Source organism: Carettochelys insculpta, chromosome 10 (genome assembly GCF_033958435.1).
Source record: "Carettochelys insculpta isolate YL-2023 chromosome 10, ASM3395843v1, whole genome shotgun sequence".
Classification (NCBI taxonomy): Eukaryota; Metazoa; Chordata; order Testudines; family Carettochelyidae; genus Carettochelys; species Carettochelys insculpta.
In genome coordinates this window covers 8,744,795-8,759,555 of record NC_134146.1, presented here as the reverse complement: position 1 = coordinate 8,759,555, position 14,761 = coordinate 8,744,795, and the positions used below count along the sequence as shown (strand labels likewise).

The following is a 14,761-nucleotide window of genomic DNA, read 5'->3' as shown; positions in this document are numbered from 1 at the left end:
TTTGTTATGTGATCGTCTTCACTGATAGATCTCACACGTTAATTTTTTTCCCCTTAGCTAACCAGCACATTTAAGGTAATTTCACTTGAATTTTAAAATGTTGATTTTATAAGTTCAGATCAATTTCCATCTCACGCAGAGACAACATAAGAACATAAGAATGGCCATACTGGGTCAGACCAAAGGTCCATCAAGCCCAGCATCCCATCTGCCGACGGTGGCCAATGCCAGGTGCCCCAGAGAAGGAGAACAGAAGACAATGATCAAGTGATTTATCTCCTGCCATCCATCTCCTGCCCTTGTTATGAAGGCTGGGGCACCATACTTTATCCCTGGCTAATAGCCATTTATGGACCTAACCTGCAAAAATTTATCAAGCTCTTTTTTAAACCCTAATAGAGTCCTGGCCTTCACAGCCTCCTCGGGCAAGGAGTTCCACAGGTTGACTGTGCGCTGTGTGAAGAAAAATTTCCTTTTATTAGTTTTGAACCTACTACCCATCAATTTCATTTGGTGTCCCCTAGTTCTTGTATTATGGGAAAAGGTAAATAATTTTTCTATATTCACTTTCTCCACACCATTCATGATTTTATATACCTCTATCATATCGCCCCTCAATCGCCTTTTTTCCAAACTGAAAAGTCCCAGTCTCTCTAGCCTCTCCCCATATGGGACCCTTTCCAAGCCCCTAATCATCTTAGTCGCCCTTTTCTGAACCTTTTCTAATGCCAATATATCTTTTTTGAGGTAAGGAGACCACATCTGCACGCAGTACTCGAGATGTGGGCGTACCATAGTTTTATATAGGGGAAGTATGATATCTTTTGTCTTATTATCGATCCCTTTTTTAATAATTCCTAACATCCTATTTGCCTTACTAACTGCCGCTGCACACTGCATGGATGTCTTCAGAGAACTATCCACTATAACTCCAAGATCCCTTTCCTGATCTGTCGTAGCTAAATTTGACCCCATCATGTGGTACGTGTAATTTGGGTTATTTTTTCCAACATGCATTACCTTACACTTACCCACATTAAATTTCATTTGCCATTTTGCTGCCCAATCACTCAGTTTGCTGAGATCTTTTTGTAGTTCTTCACAATCTGTTTTGGTTTTGACTGTCCTGAACAACTTGGTGTCATCTGCAAACTTTGCCACCTCACTGCTTACCTCATTTTCTAGATCATTGATGAACAAGTTGAACAGGATCGGTCCCAGGACTGACCCCTGGGGAACACCACTAGTTACCCCCCTCCATTGTGAAAATTTACCATTTATTCCAACCCTTTGTTTTCTGTCTTTTAACCAATTCCCGATCCATGAAAGGACCTTTCCTCCTATCCCATGACCACCTAATTTACATAAAAGCCTTTGGTGTGGGACCGTGTCAAAGGCTTTCTGGAAATCTAGGTATATTATGTCCACTGGGTGCCCCTTGTCCGCATGTTTATTAACCCCTTCAAAGAATTCTAATAGATTAGACAGACACGACTTCCCTCTGCAGAAACCATGCTGACTTTTGCCCAACAATTCGTGCTCTTCTATGTGCCTTGCAATTTTACTCTTTACTAGTGTTTCTACTAATTTGCCTGGTACTGATGTTAAACTTATCGGTCTATAATTGCCAGGATCTCCTCTAGAGCCTTTTTTAAATATTGGTGTTATATTGGCCGTCTTCCAGTCATTTGGTACCAAAGTGGATTTAAAGGATAGGTTACAAACCACTGTTAATAACTCCGCAATTTCACATTTGAGTTCTTTCAGAACCCTTGGGTGAATGCCGTCTGGTCCTGGCGACTTGTTACTATTCAGCTTATCAATTAATTCCAAAACCTCCTCTAATGTCACTTCAATCTGAGTGAGTTCCTCAGATTTGTTGCCTAAAAAGGCTGGCTCAGATTTAGGAACCTCTGTAACATCTTCAGCCGTGAAGACTGAAGCAAAGAAATCATTTAATCGCTCCGCAATGGCACTGTCTTCCTTGATCGCTCCTTTTATATCTTTATCATCCAAGGGCCCCACTGCTTTTTTAGCAGGCTTCCTGCTTCTAATGTATTTAAAAAACATTTTACTATTGTTTTTTGAATTTTTGGCTAGCTGTTCCTCAAACTCTTTTTTGGCTTTTCTTACTACATTATGACAGTTAATTTGGGAGTGTTTATGTTCCTTTCTATTTTCCTCACTAGGATTTGACTTCCACTTTTTAAAAGCTGCCCTTTTCTCTCTCACTGCCTTTTTAACATGGCTGTTTAGCCATGGTGGTTCTTTGTTAGGTCTCTTACTGTGTTTTTTTATTTGGGGTATACATTTAAGTTGGGCCTCTAGTATGGTGTCTCTAAACAGTTTCCATGCAGCTTCCAGGGATTTTAGTTTAATTACTCTACCTTTTAGTTTCTGTTTAACTAGCTTCCTCATTTTAGTGTAATTCCCCTTTTTGAAATTAAATGCCAGAGTGTTTGACCGCTGCGGTGTTCTTCCCAACACAGGTATATTAGAAGTTATTATATTGTGGTCACTATTTCCAAGCGGTCCAGTAACAGTTACCTCTTGGACCAGATCCTGCGTTCCAGTCAAGACTAGATCGAGAATCGACTCTCCCCTTGTGGGTTCCTGTACTAGCTGCTCCAAGAAGCAGTCATTTAAGGCATCAAGAAATTTAATCTCTGAATCCCGTCCTGAGGTGACATGCACCCAATCAATATGGGGATAATTGAAATCTCCTATTATTACTGTGTTTTTTATTTTGATAGCCTCTCTAATCTCCCTCATCATTTCAGCATCACTATCACTGTCCTGGTTAGGTGGTCGGTAATATATTCCTAATGCCATATTCATATTAGAGGAATGAATTGTTATCCATAATGATTCTATGGAACATTTTGATTCCTTTAGGATTTTTACTTCATTTGATTCTATATTATCCTTCACATATAGTACCACTCCGCCACCCGCACGACCTGTTCTGTCTTTCCGATATAATTTATATCCCGGTATGATAGTGTCCCACTGATTTTCCTCATTCCACCATGTTTCTGAGATGCCTATTATGTCAACTTCCTCCTTTGATATGAGGTACTCCAGTTCACCCATCTTATTAGACAGACTCCTAGCATTAGTGTAAAAGCATGTTAGAAAACTACCACTATTTATATGTCCGCCTTTCACAGACGCGTTGGATTTTTTTATGCACGATTGTTTCACATCTGATCTTGCCCATATATTATTTCCCACGTTCCCTATCTGACTAACTTCTAGGGAATAGCTGTCTATGGAGCCTCGTGTAAGAGAAGTCTCCGTCCGATCCAGGTGCTCCCCCGCACCAATCGGCTTTCCCCCACCTCTTAGTTTAAATCCTAAATCCTAAATTAAAAAAAAACTGGTCATTCACCATTTTCTAAAAGAACAAAAGGACTGTACTTGGTTACAAATGTTTCTGTGCAAAACACAATTAAGATCCATTATTTAAATACTTGCTGCTTGCTAATTTAACTCATGATTAAAATCATGCACTTTAAAACAGAAAATAAATCAACATTAATTAAGGTAGGCAATATAGTAACCAGTGAAAATTACGGTAAAAGTTTTTCAAAGGAGATTTTCTATAGCCATTCAACTCTGCAATATATTGAACTGTTTTAAGTTACTGCCATAATCTTAAGTTTTACTGCAAACAAGAACTTTGTTCTAAGAAGAGTTATCAACTTCCCAAGAAAAAACAGTTTAGGACAGGTTGGTGGTAAATACCAGGTTAAACCTGACTCAGAGAGGAAATTAGAAAAATGAGCTTTCAGCAAGCATAGAACAAATCTTCTCAAACTCCAGATATATTCAATTAACAATTGAGAAAATGACCTAGTCTATCCACTATACCAAAGTGGGTCTTCAGAATGTTGTATGGACAAATGGACATGGACTGGTAGTCTGCAAGTCTTCATGCTTCCTATTGCGTAATATTTCATGCCTACAACTATATATTGTGATTTTTCTTGACATCAAATATTTGACATTTTATACAATATTAAACTAAAACAAATCATGACATACAACTTCTTTGTGAAAATACAGAATCAGAATGTATAGATATTGGTCAGTATCAGAAATTAAATGTTAATATTGCACCAACTGCAGTTTTGCGTTGTAGAACCCTAAATTAATCTGAATATACAACTAAGAATAGTTGCAATGGGATGTGCATTAATGAAAGATTTTAAAACAGAAAATGCCTTGAACTGGGACTAGCTAGTTCTTCCAGTGCTGTAAAAACCCATGATTTTACTTGGAAAACACCATGCTATTCCTGGTTACAGTAGTCTACACATTGTTTCCAATGAGAAGAGGTAGCAGAAGAATGGGCAATGGATGCAGTCTATACATAACATCTGAGAAAGTCAGTTTCAGCTCAGAGCAGTTCTGTACTAATCTAAATGGGACCACGAGATAGGACATGGATATGGACAAATATGGGATCAAATACCATTAGGGCAGGGGGCTGGACTCGATGGCCTCTCGAGGTCCCTTCCAGTCCTAGTATTCTATGTTAACCCAGTCACTATCCAACATTAAACTGTACATCAAACCCCAAAGGTGGGTTAATACTAAAACTTTACCTTGTTTTATATCACAGCAAAGCATGACTAAAAAGTCTTAACCTTTTATTGGAAATACAGAAAAGGAATCACAGTTAAGGGATCTGAATGACAAAGTTGCATAGTTCAAGCTTTTCATCTTTTTAACAACTTTTTTGTTCCGTCTTCCTCTAGCTGGAGAGAGATTTAAAAGGAAAAAAAAATCTTTGCTTGGCAGGCTTAGATAATAATCATTGTCCTTTTGTGTCAAAGTTATTGGAGATGGGTTTTGAAACGCTGTTCAAGTCTGATCCTGTTTCATCTCAGGTGGTATTTGGAATTCACCTGTAACTGGAAGGGGTGATGTGGTCACCTGTATCCCTCTCTAGGCTGATCTGGTCAGCATCTCCTTCTCCATTAGGGCGATGAAAGCCCAGTATACCAGGAAATGGTGAGGGTGGCAGCAATAATGGCGAGCCTCACTACCAAAGGTTAAAGCTGTCCCTATTTCCCCTCCACCGCCAAAATCTTTAAGGAACCAAACAGGGAAAGATCGTGGAATAGACCAACTGCTCATGCTTCACTAGTGAGAGCTCATCTTTGACACTAGTTCTGGATTACTGATTTCAAATTCTACTTTTCTGGATTTTCAAGGAACTACCTTAAGAGACCTTGAATTAAATTATTTTTTTTTTAAAGTTTAGACTAAGTTTATTTTATTCCCTTACTGTTTACAGGTAGTGACATTTTACAAACTTTTATACACTTTTTACAAATCATGTATTACAATAAAACTTATAAACCTACTTAAGATAGAACTTCAATGCAAGAAAGATATTGAAACTGAATGATTCAACGAAGAGCAACAATTTTAGAGTATTGGAAGACTAGTAAGATTAATTATTTTATGCATAATTTGGCTGAAATGGACAACAAATACAGGCTGAACCTCTCTAGTCTGGCACTCTCTCATCCAGCAACATCTGTAATCTGGCATGATTTTAATTAGCCAGATGACTACTTACCATGGGTACGGCAAACTTTCCTGGGGTTCCATAAAGTTTGTTTACAGACAACGATCTTGGCTCTCAGTGTTCTGTGCTGTAATTTATCCCTAAATGTCTTCTAAGAGCCCAGTGAACAGTGCAAGTGTTGGTAATGCTGCTAAACAATATTGACCGCCTGTGGTCCCGCAAATTCTCTCATTCGGCACCGGTCAGGTCCTGAGGGTGCTTGTAGTGAGTCAGTATGGCCTCCTGCAGACCCGGAGGCAGGGGAGGCTATGCAGAGGCCCTGGTGGGCGGGGCCGGAGCCAGGAGACCAGAGGCCCGCCCCTCAGAGGGCAGGGCCAAGGGCTAGAAGAGCCAAAGGCAGGACTCAGGACCCATTCGTGCCTGGGCCTCTGGGCAGGGAGGACGTGCCTGCACGAGCTCCTCGGCGCCAAAGGGAGAGGGCCTGCTGCTGCCCAGCCAGGCCGGAGGAGCAAGCCCCCAGAGGCTCCAAGCAATCCCGGGTCCATATGCCCCAAGGGGACTACCCGGACTTCCCAGACCTACCAGGACCTTCATGCCGGCGGAGACCCCCTGCCTTGGAAAAGGCCCCAGGAGCGGGCTGCCCCAGAGTCCCGGCGGAGCCTTACAGCACTCAGACCCAGGATCGCCTCGGGTCTCCTGTATTACCGCCACCCGACTACCCTAATGACATTGTTATGGACGACTGGCTGGAGCCCCCGAAGGTGGATGACCTGGAGGAGACCGACCTAGGGGGACCCCTTGACCAGATGGACTGGGACCTTCCGCCAGCAGAGGCTGAGGCAGGAAGTGGTCCGGGGAACGACCCTCACAAACCCATGGCCGTGTGTTGCGGTCTGGATCCCCACTGCTGGGGTTGCGTGTGAGCGACCCCCAGGGCCCCGGGCCGGGTCGCAGTGGAGTGGGAGGGCCTGCGACCCCCTACCCACCTCCTTGACAGGGCCAGCCTGTGCTGGGCCTGTGCGAAAACCCGTGTGTTGCTGCCCCGCCCCAAACCGAGGGCTGGGCCTGCGCTTAAACCCCTGGGTTGCTGCCCTGCCCCAAACTGAGGGCTGGGCTTGTGTTTAACCCTTGTGTTGCTGCCCTGCCCTGGACTAAGGGCTGGGCCCAGAACTGTGCTAGTACTTGGGAACTGCTGCCCTGCCCTGGACTGAGGGCCGGGCCTAGAACTGTACTATTACCTGTGAACTGCTGCCCTACCCTGGACTGAGGGTCGGGCCTAGAGTTGTACTATTACCTGGGAAATGCTGCCCTGCCCTGGACGGAGGGCCGGGCCTAGAACTGTACTATTACCTGTGAACTGCTGCCCTGCCCTGGACTGAGCTGGGCCCAGAACTATACAACTCTTGTGAACTGCGGCCCTGCCCTAGATTGAGGGCTGGGGCCTGTATGGTGTTGTAGCGGTGAGCCGCTGACCGCCTGAACTGAGTACGGGCTGGTGCTCTAACCCCCTTTTTGCTGCCGCCCGCCCTAGGCCAAGGGGCTGGGCGTCTCTGGACTTGTGACAGTGCTGGACTAGAGAGGTTAAACCTGTACCTATAAATATTTGAAGGATGTGAACACGAATATGAATGTAGTATAAACAGAGGATGTATAAGTAAATAGGATGAAATTAAAACAAGTTCCTAACAGTGACACTAAGTTGGGGAATAGTTTTCCAAAGGCATTTAAGTGCTATTACTTGGAACATTTAAAAGCAGAATAGACAAAGCAACAACAAATCACGGATAGAGCAACTGCAGCCCTAAGATCTGTACTTCTGCTATGGCATAATTATAGACCAAATAAGCACTTTAAATATTTGACGGCAGCAAAAACATTTATATATTCACTGCACACTCTTACTGAACTCTGCATAGGGTTTAACTAATGGTCATAGAAAGCTGCTGAAGCTTTAGAAGCTAAGCATCAGGTTGTGAGAAAGGAGGAGTACATTGGGATGAGGCGGTGAAAGAAAACCTCAGAACAGGAGTGGAAAAAGGAAAAGAAGGGAAATGCAGGAATTTTTAGAAATTTTTGGCACTGGCACTGTTTCAACTGGTTTTATATCCGTGGCACACAAGACTGCCAATGCCAAACAAACAACTGTAGGACAAAAAGGAAATTGTCAGCCAACATTGGGGAAGCAGTAGATCAAACTGTTTCCTTATGGGACATTAATTTTCTATTTAGTTATACCCCTAAAATTTCAAACTGGCATGAGGAATACAATACAACAAAGTCAAGGCACTTGAAACATAAGCTTCATAAGTGAAAGTTATCAAAAGGGATGGAAACACTAACAAGCGAGTTACCTCAGCATCTGCACCGATTGGATTATACAGTAAACCCACAAGGTACGTGCAACCAAGCTCCCATTAACCTAAGACACGCGACTGCCGCCTCTGACAGAAATGGTTTTCTGCTCCTGTCGGGGTGGCAGCTGAGAGTCAGGCTGCTAGCCCTGACAGGAACATGGAAACTGCTCCTGTCAGGGGTGGCAGCCTGACTCTTGGCTGCTGCCCCTGACAGTAGTGGTTTCCCAGTCCCTAGAGTGGCAGGGAGCTAGGAACAAGGTGTCAGCCTGAAGTCGAGTGGAGTGGAGCCAGGCTGCCCCTGGTTCCCAGCTCCCCTCCATTGGCTGGAGACAGGAAACTGACCAAGGCTGCTGCCCAACTCACGGCTGGTCAGTTTCCTGGGTCCTGCAAGCAGTGGTGAGATGGGAACCTGGTTGACTCCTGGTTCCCAGCTCCCCACCACTCTGGGAGTCAGCTTCCTGGTTTCTGTCTCTCCTCGACTTGTGTGAAAATTTGAGTTACGCAGGGGTTGCAGGAACACAAGCCCCACGTAACTCAAGGGTTTACAGTAGTGAACAATCCACAAGCCTTACTTTAAAAAAAAGAAAATTTAGGATACAAAGTAACTTGTTTACCTGGATAGCCAATTCCTTTGGCATTTGCATAGGGAACCCCAGAAGTTCCAGGGCTATATACAGGATTCATGATTTCAGTAACTGAAAAGGAAACAAGAATATAATCAGATCTACTTAGGCAAACATATAGCATCCCTAGAATCTTTGGAGAAGTCTAAATGCAATTAATGGAAAAAATTCACAATTCTACCATCCATCTCATCTATCAACATTTTAACCTACAGCTAGAGAAACTTACAACCTGAGCTCACTAAAGAAAGGGCTACTAACGGGCAAAGTATTTCCCCACTGGTCAAGTACGTTATTTTCACAATGTACCCCTATCTCCTACTTTTCAATCAAGTGTGAAGTCACCTGTCTCAAACTAGCATTGACTGCCATCAAAACAGTGCTTCAGCTTTCCATTGTTCATCTGTGTCCCATCTTAGTTTTGACTTTCTTCTTCCTATTTCTCATTCTCTACTCTATTACATCTATGACACCCAACAGTTATACTCTGCTACTACTTCTCTTTGCACTATTAGAAACTGATTAGAAACTATTAGTTACTAAGGGCTAAAAAATAATCTCTATCATGGGATTGTCATCTCTCAAATATAAATTCCTAAAACATCAATAGCCGAAGAAATGGACAAAAATAGCTGGAAAAGAGGTTTACACTAAATGGCTCAGACATCGTATGAACGCAGGAATGGGCATGCTGCTTAAGTTTAGTCTCCATAAGCACCAACTTAAAGAAAAAAAAAGCCAAACACATTATCCACTGGCTCCACAGAAGTGATATGGCTTCAGGAGCACAGTTGTTTCTGGAAGTATCCACATCTCAAAAGTAGCGAAAATTGGCCTTAGCAAGTACAAAAGCTAAACCATCTTCCCACTTCGAGACTCATACAGTAAGTCAAGTTTGAGGTATCAACAAGACTGCACGGAAGTTTTACTTTATTTATAAATAAAAGTTTTACGTATTTATTTATAAGGGATCCCCATCTCAAACTATTAGTATAGCAATTCTAAAAATAAAACTCCCTGTAGAAACAAGATTACAAGTTACTTGTATTGCTTTTAATTTTTTTGTAAATGACCTTCTCCAAGTTTGTCACATTAGCCCAGTCCCATTTTTAAATGTCTGCAGCTGTGTCTCCTCTTTTCTGTCCATTAATACCAATCCTTCATTTAAACTCTCCGGTAGCAAAAGACAAGCATGATACCAGAACTAGCCTTTCCATTACCCTTGAGTCCCCACCCTCTGTTTTGAGTTGTAATTGTTATATGAAGGATACACTTGTAATTTGTGCCTCAGACAAGCATAAGGTTTAATAAAGCTAAATAAAAATCTTCAGTAATTAAAACATTACCTTGCAGCATTGTTATACCGTTATAAGGGAGTTAAGCTACACTGAACAGTTTACTAGGTAAGATGAATGAATACAAGCAGTTAAAACTGCACAAATTGCAAAAAAAGGATTCAAATGAGTAAAAAGAATAGCTGTCGAAATATTGTATTTCTAGAATATAGCACCATAAGCAAAAAATGCCCCTTGAACATGTGCAAACAAATTCACTGTGCTTTCTCCAAAAGCATTTAGTGTAATAAAAAATCCAAAGTGCCACAGAAAATGGCAGTTATACAAATTCAATTTTATCTACCAGGAATACACTTTTTTTTTTTTTTTTTAAAGCAGGCAACCCTCCAGCATTAAAAAGCCCAAATGTCAGTCAGAACATTTAAAAACTAAGGCAAATGATACTAATCCACAATTTACATTGCTTAATAAAACATTACCTGCAGCTACTTTTATTACTCAGCAAACTACAGAGGCACTATTTGACCTAATTTCCATTAGCAATGACATTGTACTCAGGATTGTACTCATTCCTGACTCAGGATGTCCTCCAGGTGGGATGTTTTCCATACAATCACAGTAAGGCTTAAGGATTAGTATTTCACCAGCCTGTAACATTTTCCTGCATCTTTCCTACTCTCTTCTAAATCAATTAACTGTCATCTGCTTACATATCTTGCCTAAAGTACATTCCTGCCTCACCCCTGCACCTCATTGCCTCTATTTCCATCTTTGCCCCACTACCAAAGTTTTAAATCGTTTTGCCTTTGTAAGCCTTTGGGAAAAAAAAAAAAAAAAAAAAACTACGATACCACCTTTCCTTTAATCCTCGTTATTTCCAAATCATGGAAATGGCCACCCCCTCATTGTACCCGTCAGAGCTACCATAAATATCTCACTTTTTCTGGTGTCCTCAGGACAGTGACCTTCTCTTCCAAAGTGCTGCTTTTGACAATCTCAGTAGTAACTGGGAGGCAACAGTAAGTAACATGGGACACTTCCGGAGAATGGAAGAAGCCATAAGCATATTCAGTGGAAGGGTTCCGGAATAGCAAGATAAGCAAAAGCACTGAAGTTGAAAAATAACACCAGAAAAACTGGATGAAAGCAGGTGAGAAACAAACTGCAGCAAAGCACCACATCAACTGGAATACTGAGTAAGGAGACAGGCACAAAGGGGACTGCAGACAAGTAATGTAGGGAGCCATTGCCTTAAACTGCATTACACAACCTCCTTGTGGGAGGTACAGAGCTGTTAATACTATGTCAACTTCTTCAATTTCAGAGGCATCCACACTTGGTCAGTTTCTACACATTTATCTGGGCCTATGCTGGTTCATCTATGTTAACAACAAAGGAAGTTGTGGTGGGACGCATCAGGTGTTTGTACAATTGTTTCAACCAGCAGCTTCCACCACTGGATGGAGCTAAACAAGTATAAAAAATGCTTACAATTTTTTCCAAGCATGGGTTGAATCTCAGACACAACTCAGTGACAAATGTTTCTTTCTACATCCTCAGTGAAGAACCCAACTGGCCTGTATGCTAGAAATCATGCAATCTCCTCGCAAGGTTTGGAAGCCCTGGCATTTCCTATGTTGCTAAATGGGAACAGATCCTACTAAGGAAAGGTTGAGTACTACTGGTAGAAATAAAGTGGTCACACTGGGTATGGAATCATTAGGAAACAGAACCTAGCCTTCCATTTCTTCCTTTCTCCCCTCGAGCATAAATCCATGTTACTGGAATACTGCAATGTATTGTATTGCAAATTTCATCAGCAGCTATGGCAAAGGACAAATGAGAGTAAGAGATAAATAAATAAGATCAATTAATCCAAGAACAGTGGTTCCCAACCTTGCTGGAGTTCCCCCTTCTGCAATGATACCGCAAATCATCATTTTAAGTGAGTATCTGCAGATGCAAGGGAAACTTCCTATTGCGCATGGTCTCTATGAAAGTTAAGTGGCAGTCTGCTACATCCAAAAAAGTCTCAAATTAAATAAATGTAGTCATCCTCAGTGAAGACTACTTGCATGCTGGATTTTATTCATTTTATCTGTAGTTTTATTTGAAGAGTTCCTGAAAATGCTTAATAGGAGAAAATTATTTTCACCTTTCACTGAAGTTTGCCTAATCTCACCTTTGAGGAGAGACCAACATACAGGAAACAATCCTCCAAAAGCTAGGAAGCTGAGCATGTGCAGACTACTACAGATGAAACTGTTTTACAACTTGATTTAGGTGCCGGAAAACCCCTTTACTACAATTAAAGCTGAGAAAGCATTACTTAGATGGATCATGAGAATTAAGAATGTAGTCCTAAAATTACTTCTACCCAAAGAGCATGAAAAAGCCCAAACAGTGCTAGCGTACTAAAAAGTTAAAGACTTTGTTATATTTAACCACAGCTTAATATTCAAATATCCGACTACACCTCACTTGCAGAACATATGCTAAAAGTTGCTTAGTACAAAATTTCATTAGACAGTTCACATCACAGGAGTATGGCAGAATCTCACTTGAACAAGCTGCTTGCTAAAGGCACAAGAATACTGTAAGCTACTTACTTTCATTCAGCACTTACTCTGTAAAGTTTTTAATGTTTCTTTGAAAATTTAGCTATCGTGGATCACTTGTAGAATCCACCTCACAAATTCTGTAAGTTTCTATTTCAGCATGGTGCCTCTCTTGGTCTATCCATACATTTCAGACTACAAGTCACACCTCCTCCTCCACCCAAGTTTATGTGAGGTGTTTTCAGATTTTGCTCATTGTTTTCACTGCCTTGAAGTATCGGAGAGGTAGTCAAGTTAGTCAGAGTCGAGTAGTATCTTCAAAAACAAGAAGTCCTGTGGCGCCTCATAGACTAAGAGATATTTTGGAGCATAAGCTTTTGTGGGCAAAGACCTGCTTCGTCAGATGCATCTGACGAAGCGGGTCACTGCCTTCAAGCTTAACCTAGAAATGTAAAAGTTCAAATAAATAATCAGTGAACTTCCAAAAATAGTGATACAGAAGGAACAGAATATACCTTTTAATTTACAAACCAGATCCTTTTTTACCTACAAGCAGTGACCACAATTCAGGATTCTTTAGCCCCAACTCACTTTTAGGGGTTTTGCATGGCTGGAAATTTTGAACATAGACAAGACATAGGACAGCACTTCCTGCACTGTTTTAGATGTTATGGGTACTTTGGATTTACACAGTTCCACCCATATTAAGCCTCAGCCTCCCCATGACAAGTAATTTTACACGTCCACCACCCTTGCCCCACACACCTCTCCCTGCAAAAATGGAGGGAGACTCACATCCAAAACTTGCACAGGAACTCTGCCAGAGATGAGAACAGCACCCATGTATGAATTCCAGTCTCAGTCCCAAAAGAACAAGAAGTAGAAGTCCTGTGGCACCTTATAGACTAAAGAGAGATTTTGGAGCATAAGCTTTCATGGGCAAAGACCTGATTCGTCAGATGCATGAGTGGGGGGTTCCAGAGGAACCCCCCCCTTGCATCTGATGAAGCGGGTCTTTGCCCAAGAAAGCTTATGCTCCAAAATCTCTCTTTAGTCCATAAGGTGCCACAGGACTTCTCATTTTTTTAAGATTAACTCGGCTACCCTTCTGATACTAGTCTCATTCCTGGGGCTCTAAATCTTTTATAGATTGAATTACAGAGCTGAACACAACTAACATCTAAATACTCTTTCTGCACTTCTATCTGAGAACGTGAAACATTATGATTATGCATGACAGGAAATATTAAAATTACAGGAAGCCATTTAAATGTACAGATTTACCACATTGGACACCAAGGCAAACTGCGTTATAAACTGACTGGCAATGTCAAGAACCCGCTGGTTAATAAGTATCATTTGTAATTAACCTCCCTTATTACCTGTTTCCAGAGGTATAACAGATAACACAATAGAGCTGAAAGATTTTCCTCCTCTTAAGAGCAGCACTGAATTTCCCTATAAAAGAAAAAGTTAACCCCCTTACTTAGTACTTCTTGATTTAGAATTGTTGCATTTAAATAAAGTCCTCTCAGACTACCCACAGAGAATCAGAGTAGAACAGAGCTCCTTTTTTCATGCCTCATGAGATGACCGAGATGTTACATAATTTGTAAAAAAGGATTGAGTAACTGAGCCACCAGCTCCTTGCTAACCCTTGATAATTGATACATCCTACAAAAAGAGTACTCCTGTTGATTTTGGAAACTAAGCAGATTCTCGAATGGAAGGAAAAATTAATTTTTAAACAATGAAACCTCTTCACTATATATGTATTCTTAAGGCATAGGAGCTAGATACATTTCTTCTTTTTGACAAGCTATTAGCCTGAAAGAGAGCTGGGACACAGCTGTGAAACCACTGAAAGACTTGCCAGAAACAGACAGACAGGAGCTGAGAAGCTTCATTGTGCCCTAAATGCCAGAACCATACTGGGAACATCACAACGATTAGCCTGTATGGTTACTCTGTTAAAGTTAGTTGTCACTTTATTCTGTGCACCTTTTAGAAATGAAGCCACTGTCATGAGCTTCTGCACAGAGATTGAACTTAAAAAAGCTTAACTCTTCCTGTCTTTCATCTTGGACATTAAAATACATCATCCCTACCACAAAAAGCTCAGGTTGGGAAGCTGCATGTTTTGATACTTGCAATTAAAAATCTAATTATGAAATTAAATGAAGACAAAAATTTTCTTAATTTGATAACCTAGGTTAGTAAGCATCTTACATTATTGTACAATATAGATCTCTTCCAATATTGATTTTTAAAGCAACAGCGGTTTGGTGAAGGAACAGATCTCATTTCTCAGATAAAATAATAATAAAAAAACCAACTTTTCAGAAGAAAGATGCGACGTGCCTTTCAGACTTCTCAGAGGAATATCTAA

The 14,761-nt window shown here is 41.2% G+C and overlaps 1 protein-coding gene across 4 annotated transcripts in view; it reads right to left on the bottom strand.

Annotated features, from left to right (window-relative positions):
* FAM168B (family with sequence similarity 168 member B) overlaps positions 1 to 14,761 on the bottom strand; it is a 36,698-nt gene that overhangs the window by 20,980 nt on the left and 957 nt on the right. For 3 of the 4 annotated variants that reach the window (XM_075004114.1, XM_075004111.1, XM_075004113.1), the window contains exon 2: positions 8,511 to 8,591. In XM_075004114.1, coding sequence (XP_074860215.1) covers positions 8,511 to 8,580 — 70 coding nt within the window. In that variant the 5' untranslated portion in view covers positions 8,581 to 8,591. Of the gene's footprint in view, positions 1 to 8,510; positions 8,592 to 13,754; positions 13,831 to 14,761 lie in introns of all 4 variants that reach the window. The other variant, XM_075004112.1, reaches the window with a different exon arrangement.